This window comes from Ceratotherium simum, chromosome 4 (assembly GCF_057802395.1).
Source record: "Ceratotherium simum simum isolate JZ-2026a chromosome 4, ASM5780239v1, whole genome shotgun sequence".
Taxonomy (NCBI): Eukaryota; Metazoa; Chordata; class Mammalia; order Perissodactyla; family Rhinocerotidae; genus Ceratotherium; species Ceratotherium simum.
The window spans coordinates 30,824,091-30,839,227 of record NC_141903.1 but is presented as its reverse complement, the minus strand read 5'-3'; the positions used below and the strand labels follow the sequence as shown (position 1 = coordinate 30,839,227).

The 15,137-nt window shown below is 38.6% G+C and overlaps 1 protein-coding gene across 1 annotated transcript in view; it reads right to left on the bottom strand.

The window, feature by feature from the left end:
• The window catches only part of PLAC8L1 (PLAC8 like 1), a 32,581-nt gene extending 17,516 nt beyond the window's left edge, over positions 1 to 15,065 (bottom strand). The window contains exons 1-2 of the mRNA XM_004420034.2: positions 5,877 to 15,065; positions 732 to 868 (exon numbers count right to left, since the gene is read on the bottom strand). Of these exons, the coding sequence (XP_004420091.1) occupies positions 732 to 868; positions 5,877 to 6,001 (262 nt within the window). The 5' untranslated portion in view covers positions 6,002 to 15,065. The remainder of the gene's footprint in view (positions 1 to 731; positions 869 to 5,876) is intronic.
• Between the last annotated feature and the right edge of the window lie 72 nt (positions 15,066 to 15,137).

Sequence of the window (15,137 nt, the reverse complement as noted above, 5' to 3'; positions counted from 1 at the left end):
GATAAGCCAAAAGAAAGTAAAAATTATTCATTAGCCTACCCTATGGAGACACCTGCTAGTAAACATTTGTATTTGTATCCGTCCGGGCCCTTTTCTAAATATGCCCCCCCCCCAAAATGGTGCCTAATGTGCACAGTTTTACAATATGCTTCTTTAACTTAAAAATGTATCCAAAACATCTTTTCATTCCATTAAATGTTATTCTACATGACTTTTCGTGGCTGTATAATAATTCATTGTACAGATGCTCCCACTGAACATTTAGGCTGTTTCAGATTGTTGCTGGAATAACCAATGCTGCAAAATTTAATGTTGCTGCTAAATCTTTGCACATGATTTATTTCCTTAGACTAAATGCCTAAAAATGTAATTACTGGGTCAAAAGCCATGTAACACTTGAGGTTCTTTTAATATGTATTGCTAAACCATCTGCCAGGAAGGTCGTACCAATTTATACTCCCACCAGCAGCAGATGAAGGAGCCCGTTTCATGTGTCTTTGCCAACAGTGGATTTTGTCATTTAAAAAAATCTTTGAAGTCATCACTAGTCTATAAAAGCACCCTCATGCCTGAAAAGCAAGATTTTTCCTGCATTTGAGTCACTAGAAGATTAGTCAGTTATTCTGAAACCATTTAATTTCTGTCCTTGTGCTTGTTGTAGCTTTTCTACCCACTGATGTCTTATGAAAGAAAATAGTAAAGAGGAACTTAAATGAAGAGGAAAAACATACAAATTCTCCTATCTCTGCAGACACTGAAGAGGCCGGTGCTCCAGTCCCCACCAGTCTGGACAACTGTTGTGATTGTAGTCCTGCCACTGGCTCCCCGGACAGGCTGCTTCACCACAGCCCGGGCTGGTACATGGCTCCTGGAGAGTCAAGGATGGTAATTAACTTGGAAACAAAGATGATTCAGAAGGATAACCACTAAGCCAATAGAGAGTGATAAAGAGATAGGGACCCAGTGATGCCAAGTGGCTCTTAATTCACAGCCCAAGCTGACCTCACCATCTCCCTCCCTCCTCCTTCCTCATACCTTCTCCTCTGACTTTTTGCCCTGTCTCTATTAACAACATTATTATTCCAAATTCTGTCACTGAAACTCAATGTCCAGTCTACTTCCTCAGTGTTTCATAATAGTTAAATTCACAAATTTGGAACCAAGAGGCCTCAGTTCAAATCCCAGCATGCCACATCCTGGAAGCTTGACCTTAGTTAGTTAGTTTAACCTCTCTGCTTCCTGTTTGTTCAAATATAAGATGAAAAAACTAACTCACGGGGTTATTGTGTCGATTGAAGGACATATAATTAGTTTACTGTGCCCAGAGAATGTGTAACAAGGTAACCCTGAGTGAAGCTATACCCCAAGGGTTTTGAACCTTTGTTGAAGAGACTAATAAGGAATGGGATTGAGTTGGTACATTGAAATCTGGACCAGGCTATTGAAATTGAGCATGCAGTATCATTTAAGAGAATAACCCAGACTTCAGAATATGTCTTGATATTAAACTGCTGTGTGATTGTCCTAGTGGGGCCATAAAATACAACTTTGGGTTGATTTTCCCTGAAGGGAACAGATATTCCACTTAATCATTCTGAAATAGGACATGTGGGCCCAGGGGATGGGTTTCAAAAGTGAGGTGAGGAAAAACTTCCTTCTCTTTCTGGGGCTGAAAGTCAATTTTGCCTACCTCCTACCACGGAGTGAGTCCCATAGTGAAGAGTAAGCTGTACCTGGCCTCATGGAAGCAGCAGGTCAAGAGTGGGGTAGAGGGGCCCTAGAATGAGTCTGAGCCTGTACATAGTAGGAATTATTCTGTTTTGTGCTTCCCTTTTGGCAAGCCTCATTAAGTGTTTGCACCTGGTCTCTGGTGTACTATGAAAAATTAAAGAAAGAGCCTGCCTCATACTTGAGACAAAATAAACAAGAGGCAGCAGAGTTTCTTCCTGTAACAGCTATTGTTACAGTAATTGTCACCAATGTTCAGTACCTGAGACACATGGCCTGGAAGCCAGAGTGGCACATTCTTGAGCACCCTTGAGGCAACACCCTGGGGCATCTTGGAAATAGCTGGGGAGCCCTTTCAGTATGTCTGATTTTGGGCAATAAATCCAAAAGGATTTCATATTATCATAATATGGGGTCATTGTTCTTGTTATTAAGATCCACATCTCCTTTTCATTCCACCAATACTGTCCAAGTCCACACCTTCCAGAACCCGAGAGCACGTTAGCTTCTTTTTTGTGTGTGTGTGAAGAAGATCAGCCCTGAGCTAACATCCATGCTAATCCTCCTCTTTTTGCTGAGGGAGACCGGCTCTGAGCTAACATCTATTGCCAATCCTCCTCCATTTTTTTTTTCCCCAAAGCCCCAGTAGATAGTTGTATGTCATAGTTGTACATCCTTCTAGTTGCTGTATGTGGGACGTGGCCTCAGCATGGCCGGAGAAGTGGTGCGTCGGTGCGTGCCCGGGATCCGAACCCGGGCCGCCAGTAGCAGAGCGCACACACTTAACCGCTAAGCCACGGGGCCGGCCACATTAGCTTCTTAAAACAACAAATTCTCAAGCCTCACCCTAGACCACCTGCACAGGTCTCTAGGGATGAGGTAGAGAAATCAGGATTCATAACAACGTTCCCAGGCAATTTCTATGCAGTCATTGTGATACCAGCCTGAAACCTGATACAGGTGGATTTGGAGATCACTGATGATAACTACAATAGCTTCTGAGTCTCCCACTGGCTTGGTGGTGATGTCAGTGTAACAGAGACAGCAAGGAAAATAGAATACGAGGTAGGTTGGAAGGGAAGAGGATGCTCGGAACAGAGCCAGTGAGACATCAGGAGGATGCCCAGCAAACAGCTGGTAATACTGCACCAGAGCTTGGAAGAGAGGTCAGGGTTGGGAGCTACCTGTCTAGAAGTGTGACATGGAGCTATGAAACATCCCCAGCTCTTTTAGCCATTAGGCCTTATAAACAATGCTTAGGGGTCTAACAAGCTTTTCAAGAGCCTACAAAAGTGTTTGAGACATGGAAAAAAGTATTGGCTCCAAAATATAAAAACTGCAAAATAGAAACTAGTTAATGGGCAATTAAACACAAAAATCTAGCATTATGTCAATCTCATTAGTTGTCAAATTTAGAATTCACAAATATTTTATTACATATGAAAACAATGTATAATTCTCTCATTTTGCAAAAAATCCCAAGTATAAATGATAAGCAACAGCCAATCATAAATTAATTATTCATAGCCAAATAATTTCAAAAGCAAGATTATAAAAATCTTTTCACTTATTGTACAGCAAAAAAAGATATGGATATAATGTATGGTATGAGTACATTTTAATATACTTGTTATGATGTGGGTTAGGGCCTATTGCTATGGACTGTGGACTGAATTGTGTCCCCCCAAATTCATATGTTGAAGCCCTGGCCCCACTGTGACTGCATTTGGAGATAGGGCTTTTAGGAGGTAATTTAGGTTAAATGAGGAATGGTGGGGTGGATCCTGGTCCAATAGCAGTGCTGACCTTATAAGAAGAGAAAAGACTATGTAAGCACACAGCTTGAAGGCTGCAAGCCAAGAAGAGTCCTCACCAGAACCCGGCCATGCTGGCACCCTGATCGTGGACTTCCATCCTCCAGAACCATGAGAAAATAAATTTCTGTCCTTTAAGTCACCCAGTCTATGGTACTGTGTTATGGAAGCCCAAGCAGACTAAGACACCTATAAAGATTTCAAACTGGCCCTGAAGAAACTACCTTTATATATAACTTATCTCCTCCACTTCTATGTGAGCTCCTTGAGGTCAGGAGGCACATTGCTTCTCCCTGTATCCCCCAGATCCAACATACTACCTTGAAACCTAGTGGGTGCGTGATATTTGTTAAATTGGATCAAACTGAATTCACGTCTCTTCCATTATATTTGAGTCCTCCTCAAATCTAGCTATAAATTATGGGAGCTTCACTGTTTCACTCCCTAGTAAAGGCACAATTCTCAGGTGTGAAATAAAAGCAGAGTAGCCTAAAAGCTTCCTGCATCCCTCCACACAAACCAAGGCATCTATCTCGCGATGTGATGCCTACAAGCTGGGACTTGCATCATTATACTAAGAGCTTCCAATTATCTCTGATTTTAGTAGAGGAATTTCTTAGGGCTGAGCCCCTGGATTAGATTTTCTCCTGAAATGAACCATTTATAGCTTGCAGCCCTAGAATAGAATTTCCTGGTTTTATCTCAGCATTATGTGCATAACACCTTTTATTATGGCAAGGAAGTCTGTCCTCTATCTATTCCAAATCAAATAACTAGAGGATGGCTCTTCCTTGGTGGGAAAAAAAGTTGTTTTTTGTGTGTTTGCCTAATTTTAAACTCAAGAAGTACATTATTGAGTTTCTTTCCTTAATACCCTAAATCTTTGAATTGACATACATTGGCTAAAACATTTCACTTCAAGATTATAGCTCAGACGTCATAATTAAAATAACAAGCATAGCTACCCTTCACTGAGCACCTTCTATGTGTCTGGAACTTAGTAGTTCCTTTAAGAACTGAGTCATTCTTCAGTGGCTGTTACAGGTATCAGACTAAAGTAGCTATTGTAGCTGCCTGCACAGCCTTTAGCTCTGTATACTACCCCAGGGAATCTTCTACTACCATTAAGAATAGGAATGAGTTTGGAAACAGTGGGTGAAGCTGATGGTCATAGAGCTTTGCTAAATTAGAGCAGCTGTCCATCTGCCATCAAATTCAGCAAGTTCTTCATTTAGTGGAAAGAGGACAGATTTTAGATTCAGGCACACTGAAGTTCAAGTGCGGCTCAGCTGCATTCTAGTTGTTTGACCTTTGGCTATACAACTTGCCACAGCTCTCAGCTCTGTCTCCTCTTCCACAAAGTTGGATTTAAAATATCCTACCTCCACATTGCCATGAGGATTAAACAAGATCATGCTTGGCACATAGTAGGCATGCAGTCAATGGCAGCTGTTGTTATTACTCTAACTTAAGGATCCCACACATACCCTAGGGCATTCTGTACACTTCTGAGAAACAAAGATGGAGGAAGGAGATCTGGGGCAGTTTCTCCGTTGTCATATGTGCTACCCAAATACCGTAAAATTCAATCAGGGTGACCAATCACCCCAGTTTTCCCAGGACTAAGAGTTTTCCCAGGATGGAGAACCTTCAGTGCTAAAATCAGGACAGTCCCAGGCAAACCAGGAGCATTGGTCACCCTAACAGACAGAAGCAGATGGAGGCTTCCACTGGTGGGAGGCAGGAGGCTGACTCCTGTCATTCTGGTTATCTGCTCCTACTAAGTGTTAGGAGATGGATGAGATACACATCCTTCCTCCTTTTTGACCTCACTCTATCCTTCTCCTCTTCTAGCAGCTACGCACATTCCCCACTGCATGTCCCCACACACCTGGCTTCAGCTTACGGGGTGTCATGTCACTCTCTTCCTTAATGAAACTTGCAGTACTCAGAGTTCATTCTGCCTTCCACTTGGGCTGCCTTGATTACTTCAAACTCTTTTAACTGAAGCCAAAATCCTTGAGTTTTGATTTCAAAAGGTTAGAAATTACTGGCAGCCCCCAGAAATAAAGCTTCACTTGGTCAGGGTTGAACATTTTAAGTTAAGAATAAAGAAACACCCTTTCACCAAGCCAGCTCTTCTCTTTTCACCAGCCAAGCAAGCCAGAAGGAACTAATCAGTTGCCCTCTTTTCAAGTACACATGGGAAATGATAGCAACTACTTTCTTCCCAAGCCTAGTTTTCTTTTCCCTGGCTCCTCATAAGAAGACACTGATTTGATATTCCAACCCAAGAGCAAAAGCTGGGGGGAAAAAAATCACCGTACTTCCTACCTCACGTTGGAAATAAAATGTTGTTCATCTTCAGATGCTATGAGTGAAAGCAACAGAGGTGAATGTATGTTGAGTAAGGAAACATCCTCAGGAAATTTAGACAAGTAATTTCGAAACCAATTCATAGTGAGAGGTGTTTTCTTGTCACTGGGACTATCCTTTTCCCTTTGACAATAAGCCGACTGATTCTAAATTTAGGTTCAATCCAAAGTGAAACATCTCTTCTAAAGAATGTTGCCTAATATTCTGGAACCTGAGGTCACAGCAGTGTAACTGACAGACATCTTATTTCTTTAAAATCAGGTACACATCTAACTGTGGGCATGTCAATCTTACTAATCTGAAGGAAGAGACTGCCGAAGATATAGTGTAAGTTAAAAAAAGGATCTTATCTTTGGTGGGAAAATCCCTTTGCTTTAGGAGATACCTCTAGTAAACACTCTAGCTAAGTGTCACTTGACCTTTTCCCAGGGGACTCAAAAGCCTACAGATTTAAAGGCTACAGATTTCTGCCATGCCACGTAGCTGAGAAGTAGTGGGGGCCTCTTGTCATCCCCAGGCCTGATGGTCCAATTCAGCAAGATGATGAGTCCCAGAACTAACCTGAAGCAGGGACAGAAAGCTTTTTCAGCCCAGATGTTGTGCTTGAATCCATCTCATGCAAATGGTCTCCGAAAGTTTGAGCTATGCCAGGCTGTCCCAAGCCTCTCAGGCTTTTTAGAACTTCTAGCAATCTCCTTCTCTTCCATGGACTTCATTGATCATGCCAGGAATGTGATGCTGCTTCTTTCCTACCCAGCCCAAACAGAATCTAGTGACCAAAGCAGGGCTTGGCTGGTGATTGCCTCCCTAGTGCTCTGAATCTTCAGGGTATTAGAAGCCTCTGAAGTATGCCTCTAGGGCACGCCTTACAGAGGGAGGTATGGACCCCAGAAACACTGGGAAAATGTCGTTAGAGGAAAAAACATTAGAAAAAAATTGCACATTGAGGGAAGGGATCAGTCATCATAATTCAGTGTTACCTTAGAAAGACAACAGAAGGAAACTGTCAACTATACCACACATTCTTCTCATCAGACCCATAGAGAATGACTGTTTAGGGTTCTGAACTTCAAAGCATTTACTTGAGCAGGGTTGTTAGCAAAAGCCTATATAATACCTCCCAAATCAAGATTCTTTGGCTATAGCTGCATAATTGCCTTCACTCAGTGGGTTCTGGACAACTCTCACTGTCTTAACTCTAAGAATGCGTCCTACATGAAGGACAGCCATGTTTCTTCTGCTCACCACTCGATTCCACGTGCTTAACACAGTGTCTGAAACTTAATAAGTATTCAATTGTTGAAGAATTCGTCTATATATGAAAATTCAAGCTTATAAAATAATAGAAATTAAGAGGTGATTACTAGTTTGCAAAAAGATTTACAATAAGATTCCTTTGAAGAGTGAAGAACCATGGTACATGTAAGCTGATTCCCTATTTTAAAATTTCATTTGTACCCAACTTTTCTAGTCAAACATTTATTATATGAAATGATTAATCCACATGCCACATAGCTCTTTCATCTAAAAATAAAATACATGAAAAAGAGAAAGAAGAAAAAGGGATGTTCTTCTTTAAAGAAGAATGACACAACTATTTTGAAAAACAAATGATAGTATTAAAAAACCACAATTTTGCATAGCCCCCAACATAACTTGTTCAGGAAAGGATCTTCAAGGGGTACTAAAACCATTAGGTATAAAAGATTGGGAACAGGACATTCCCAAGGTGTCAAAATATCACTCCACAGATTTCTAGTTGCAAAAGAAATAATGTATCTTAACTCTGGAGAGTTCCAGAAATTCTCAAAAGGTATCTTTACAATGGAAAGTTCTGAGCCATTTTTATAAAAAGCATCTTTACAACAAAAGCTCTGGAAGTGATTTACATATATATATCTTTATAATGGAAAGTTCTGGAAGTGATCAAAATGTATGTTTAAAATGGAGAGTTTTGGAAATTATCAAATTTAGTATCACTAAGAGCAGGACAAAGTGATATTATGTACCTCTTGATATGATACAATAGGAAGTAACATTTAACCTAAATTTCATTCTGTCTCTAGACCACACTGTCCAACAGAAATATAATGTGAGCCACACATACAATTTTAAATTTTCTAGTAGCCATGTTTAAAAAAAGTAAAAAGAAACAGATGAAATTAATTTCAATATACTTTAACCTAATTTACTCAAAATATTATTTTAACATGTAATCAACATAAAAGAAAATTATTGAGATATTTTATACTCTCCTTGTCATACGAAGTCTTTGAAATCTGAAGTGTATTCTACACTTTTACAGCACACCTCAATTCAGACTAGCCACATTTCAAGTGCTCTATAGACACATGCGGTTAGTGGCTAAATTATTGGGCAGCACAGCTCTAGACCTAACTCCAGGTTAAAGAAAACAAGGGATAGAAGAACAAATCACCACCTATTCCTCCAAAGTGAAAATGCAGTAAGTGCTCCTTTGTCACATTCCTTAAGCCCAAGGAGCAAGGATCATGTCCTATCCTGTTTGTTTTTCGTGTGTAAGTGTTTTTTCTCACCTTATAAGCTATTATGCTCTAAGCACAGCAGTGGGCAATTAGAAAGCTTAATTTATGCTGCAAGTCCTGGGTAACATCTGAGTATTTTTTAATACATATGTGAAGTTACATCCAAAGATATTAAGGAGAGAAAACAGTTTAACAAAGTATAGCTAACACTGAGAACCCACCAGAGCAAGGTACATAGTCATCAGAATGACTGAATGAATCTTTCAAGAGAAAAACAGATGGACACAACTACCACAAACTATAGAAGAAATGAAGGAACATATCATCTCATTCCCACTTCAAAAATTTGCGGTGACTCTCCAGACAATTAAATCAACTTCGATTTTCATCCTGGAATCCCAGAATCTTTATAATAAGGCTCAATTTACTTACTTGTTTCATTTTTCTCTCATTCCTTCCAGGTAAACATTCCATTCCTGGCATCATCTCCCAAACAAGCCAGGCATTTGTTTTCACCTCCAAGCCCTTACCCACACAGTTCTAAAAGCTAGGAATGTGGCCCTGCTCTCCTTCAATCGCTACTCCAATCCTAACCATCCTTCACGTCCCACCTCATCTGTGAAGTCTTATCTGACTCTGGTCCATGTAAACTTCTCCCCCCTCTGACCCAATAGCCCTGACAACACTGGCCTTGGTCAAATACGTTCCTGCTTTCCATGTATGCATTCCTTGTTTAATAAGTGTGCTGCAATGGACTAGAAATATGGAGGCCAGGGCTCTAATCCAGCTCTGCCTCTAGTGTATAGGATCTTGGGCAGGTCAGTTTTCATCTCTAGACCCGTTTCTTCATGTGGCCTCTTTGCTATTCCTTCAGCAGACCAGCTACATGCCCCTGCCTCAGAGCCTTTATGCCTGCTGTAGCCTCTGCCTAAAATGTTTTTTAGCCCAGATTATCTGCTAACAAAACTACATATGGGGGCCGGCCCCGTGGCTTAGTGGTTACGTGCGCGCGCTCCGCTACTGGCAGCCCGGGGTTCGGATCCTGGGAGCGCACCTACGCACCGCTTCTCCGGCCATGCTGAGGCCGGGTCCCACATACAGCAACTAGAAGGATGTGCAACTTTGACAAACAACTATCTACTGGGGCTTTGGGGAAAAAAAAAGGAGAAGGATTGGCAATAGATGTTAGCTCAGAGCCAGTCTTCCTCAGCAAAAAAAAGAGGAGGATTAGCACGGATGTTAGCTCAGGGCTGATCTTCCTCACAAAAAAAACAAAACAAAACAAAACAAAAAACTACACATGCATTTACCCTTGGACCCACAAGCCCACTTTGGGAAATTTACTCTTAAGATATTCCTCCACAAATATAAAACCACATATTCACAAAGTTATTCACTATATAATTCTATACAGATTCTATAAAATATCAAAAACTTAGAAGCAACCTAAATGTCCATCCACAGGAGACTAGTTCAATAAATATGGTACATCTTTACAACAGTATTACACAAAGGGGATGAGAGGAGGAACAGAAGGGGGGAAGGGAGGAAAAAGGAGGAAAAAGAAAAAGATCTTTATGAACTAAAGTGAAAAAATATCCAGGTTATGTCATTAACTTAAAAAAGCAAGGTGTAAAATAATTATATATAACATACTTTTTGTATGAGAAAGGAGAAATTAAAATACATATAAATATTTTCTTATTTTTGAACAAAAAAACATAGGAAAGATAACACAGAAACTAATGAAAATGGTTAGCTATATAGAGCATGAGAATGTGGTGCAAGAGAGTAAAAATTCTCTGAATATAGTTTTTACTTTTGAACCCTGTAAGTACTATACTTACTCAAAAAATAAGTAAAAAGGAAAAAAGCAAACCATAAAATTCAATAAAAAGAAAAGCAAATGACTCTAACTCTCTATTAAACCACCAACGACAAAGAATTCATTCAAGCAACACTGGAACACAGTGCTCTGACGTAGTGAGACACGTTTTAAGGACACAAAGAACTGCAAAAAATAAAAAATTTGAACTCTATTAGTAGATTTGTTGTTAACTGTAGTATTGAACTGGTAATTCTGAAATTACTGATAGGCCAAATAAGTAAACATATTGAGGTTCTTGGGAACCAGAGTTCTCACTGTACGAGAAGGAAGATACAAATATTTAAGGGGGAGATGGCAAGAAAGAACTGTGGTATTAGATAAAATCATGATTTAAAATATATACATATGTCTTAGCTCACCCCATTGGAAAGGCCTACAAACAGCGACACTTTAGTAGCAATGGGCATACAAAACACCAAGATCTTGGCTTCTTAATACCATTCTCCAGTAAAACGAAGCAGAGCTCCTTGGAGAAAAAAACTGATTCCAGTTCTGGGACAGGAAAATATAAGGTGAGCTGGGACCTTCTTCTTGTTCCATTAAGCAATGAAATGTTACAAGGCTGTAGAGGAGATATCAAAAAGACACAAGAAACAGCTTGAATGGCGCTCCCACTAGATAATTTAGGGAAATTTGAGCAGTCAAAGCATAATGATGGTAATAGATTATAGCATATATGAAAAAAGAACGCATCAGTCTACAATGATTTGAAAAGAATGATGAAAGAAAAAAATTGGGAGTGAAGGCGAAACCTCTTCTTCACAAAAGAATGATACCTAATAAATCAGAAGAAATAATAAAATTAAGAACTCACCTTATTATAACTACCAATGTAATAACTGGCAGAAAGATGATCCCTGAATACTACCATTTCATGAAAGTTTGCTGGTAAACAGGATATTCACATAAGTCTTAAAGTATCACCTTAACGCACTACTTATTAGTTACAAAAGGGAAAAGGTACCTTTTCAATGGAGAAATCTGAAGATACCACTTTAACCAAGTGATCAAACTTAGCACCACCAGTAATGGGAACACAGCGACAATATATGAATCCTGATGTGATGCAATGGGAAATACTACCCACGTAGTAGTCTTGCCAAAACTTTTAAATCTGAATCTAACCATGAGAAAACAGACAAATCCAGACTGTGAAGCAAACTACTAACAAGTGGCATGGAGTCTTCAAAAACTTTACTGTCATGAATGACCAAAAAAAGAAAAGAAAGCAGAAGAATTGTCTTAATTTGAAGATCAAGAGATATGACTACAGGGCCGGCCCCGTGGCTTGGTGGTTAAGTGCACGCGCTCTGATGCTGGCGGCCCGGGTTCGGATCCCGGGTGCGCACCGAGGCACCACTTCTCCGTTCATCCTGGGGCCGAGTCCCACATGCAGCAACTGGAGGGATGTGCAGCTATGGCATACAACTATCTACTGGGGCTTTGGGAGGAAAAAATAAATAAATAAAATCTTTAAAAAAAAAAAAAAAAAAGAGATATGACTACAAAACGTAATGCTTGATCTTTGATTGGATCCTGAGGGTTAAAAAGAAAAAATTATTGATGAGAAATATCCCAATAGGGGAAATTTTATTACCTCATTTTTATTACGAAAGCTTATTACCTAATACTATTGCATCAATGTTAAATTTCTTAAGCAAAATATATGTATATTGTGATTATACAAAAGAATGTCCTGGTTCTTAGCAGTCCATGCTAAAGTATTAAAGCATGAAGTGTCATCATGTCTGAAACTTACTGTCAAATGGTTCAGAATTTTTTAAAAGTATATTGTAAATGCAAGGTGATATCTCGGATAGGATCCTGTAACAGTAAAAGGATCCTGTTATAGTAAAAAGACATTATAGGAAAAACGGGTGAAATCCAAATAAAGCCTACAATTTGGTTAACAGTAACATACTAATGTTAATTACTTAGTTTTGACGACTGAACCAAGGTTATATAAGATGTTAAAGATTAGGGGAAACTGAGTGAAGGGTGTCCAGGAATTCTCTGTACAACAGATGCAACTTTTTTGTAAATCTAAAACTATTTCAATATAAAAAGTTTATGTAAAAAAATGTATATTTAGAGAGAGAGAAAGCAAATGTGGCAAAATATCAGCAACTGGTAAATCTAGGTGACAGGTATATGGATGTTTACCTGCCAATATTTTTAACTTTTCTGTAGATTTAAATTTTGTGAAAATAAAATGTCAAAAGAAAATAAAGCTACAAAAGGTTAAAAGTAAAAGAATGGAAGAAGATATCCCACAAGAACACTAACCAAAAGAAAACTGATGTTATTATATTAACATCATAGCATTTTGGCAAAAAATATTTCTAAAAATAGAGGAACACTTCCTAATTAGAAAAAGTTCAGGGCCGGCCCCGTGGCTTGGTGGTTAAGTGAGCGTGCTCCACTGCTGGCGACCCGGGTTCGGATCCCGGGCGCGCACCGACGCGCTGCTTCTCTGGCCATGCTGAGGCCGCGTCCCACATACAGCAACTAGAAGGATGTGCAGCTATGACACACAACTATCTACTGGGGCTTTGGGGGGAAAAAATAAATAAATAAAATCTTTAAAAAAAAAAAAAAAAAAAGAAAAAGTTCAATTTACCAAGAAGTTAATAGAATCTAAATTTATAGGTACCTAATAACACAGCATCAAAATATACAAAACAAAAATTGTCTGAACTATAAAGAGAAAGAGGTAAATCCACGGTCATGAGAGATTTTAGCATACCTCTCAAAAACAAAGAGTAAACCGAGAAAACAAAACAAAACAGAAGGATATATATTTGAACAATTCAATCTGCAACTATGACCTAATGGACATATACAGAACTCTACAATTGCAGAATAAACATTCTTTTCAAGCTCATATGGAACACATACAAAAACTCATCATATACTGGGCCATAAGCTTGTCTTTATGAGGAGGCACAAGGCAAGCTTCTGAGGTGCTGGCAATGTGCTATTCCTTGACTGGGTGGTGATTACACAGGTTTCTGCTTTGTTGATAAATTCTGTTTTGTTGTTCATTTTTGTGTGTATTTTATACAGTTTGTGTGTATATTATATATTCTTGTTGTTCACTTTTTGTGTGTGTACATTATATTTTACGGCTTAAAAAATAATTAAAATCCTTTAGGAAGGTACCAATTCCCTATTAATACAATAAGCCCTATGCAGCCTGTTTTCTTTCAGCATTTAACTAATTGCTGTTTCTTCAGTTGAGCACCAGATGAAATAAATGGGCTTACGCTTAGAGGTTTCCTTGTACAAAACTTCTATGTTATCTTTAAACAACAGAAGCGTATTCAGCCCAGCAAGATGCTCATTCTAAGAGAGACACAAGGAATTGAGCCTGAGAGAACAGAGGATCCACGAATCCCAGCTCACACTTAATCCAAGCATAGGTTCATTTAATAAAATAGGCACAATCATTCACAATATTAAAATTATTTTCCTTCTTCCTTTTTTTTTGCCAAGCACATATAGTTTAATTTGCCTAAGTTAAACATAAGTAGGCACTAGGAAAGATTACTTGATCTGGGGAATAACTAAGGCTATGCAGATTGAGGGAGCAGCAAAAGAATCTAAAGGAGGGCAAACAACAAAACAGTTGCCCCAAAGGAACCAATACAAAGGATATGATTATAGCCTATAGTAATCTTAAGCCAATACATCCTGGTGTATTATTGTTGTTGTTGTTATTATTATTATTATTATTCAGTAACATTTACTGAAGGCTTACCACTTGCTAGGCACTATGCTATATAGATGATTTTCCTAGATTGTTTCATCTAAACATCCCACAGTAAGCCTAGAAAGTAGGTACATTATTAGTTCCATTTTAGAGACGAAGAAACTGAGGCTGAGTAATTGGCCAAGATCACCCAGGTAGCAAACGGAAGAACTGGAAATCTAACCTGGCTAGTCTGACTTCAGAGCATGTAATCTTACCCACTATGCTATACTGCCTGTTCCTACTAGATAAATGATGATTTGCACTTGATGATCTCTAAGGGATCTTTCAGTTCCAACATTCTATGATTTGCTTTAATGAATCTATGACAAAGCATTTAACTAGGCCCAGTAATTTCAAATTACAGAGAGCAAAATTAAAGAAACTCAATGAAATCTCTTTACATGACCTGAAGGTTAGAATTCAGGTTCCTTAGGGTTATCAGAATTGGTTTATCCCCATAATGAACCCTGCAAGAAATGGAAATGTTTTTCCCCTATGCCAGTCAATACCTAATATTTTTCCTCATATGAAGACAGATGGCACAGACAATATCAAAAGACAATCCAGCAAGAATAAAAGAATAAATTTGCAACACAGTCGGCATGATCTTTAAAGACAATTGGACTCAAGACAAATTTGATAAAAGCAGATTTCTGGGGAAAAAAATCTTCTCTTTCAAAATGCCTAAATTTAGTGTAGATGAAATAAACTGCTTATAAACTATTGATATTAGCCCTGAAGAAACATTACTGGTGGCTAATTGAATAAATTAAAGCTGAAGAAAATCTTATAAATACAAGATCTATTTGTTCTTTATACAAAATACTTACTGATCATAGTCAAGTCAAAATATTCTTATTTGTTCTTTTAAATCATCATGAGAGTTCTTTTCTTTAAAAAGGAAAACTAGCAGTCTAATTTACTTTTTTTCTTTTTAAAAGAAAAATATAGTTAACTCCATAATGGATATAATATAAAAAGTTGTTAGATACTCCTTAGCCTTCATAAATAGTATAAAGTACACCTCATAAAAGAAGCATACTGACACTTCTGTGTTAATGTGAAAGACTAGA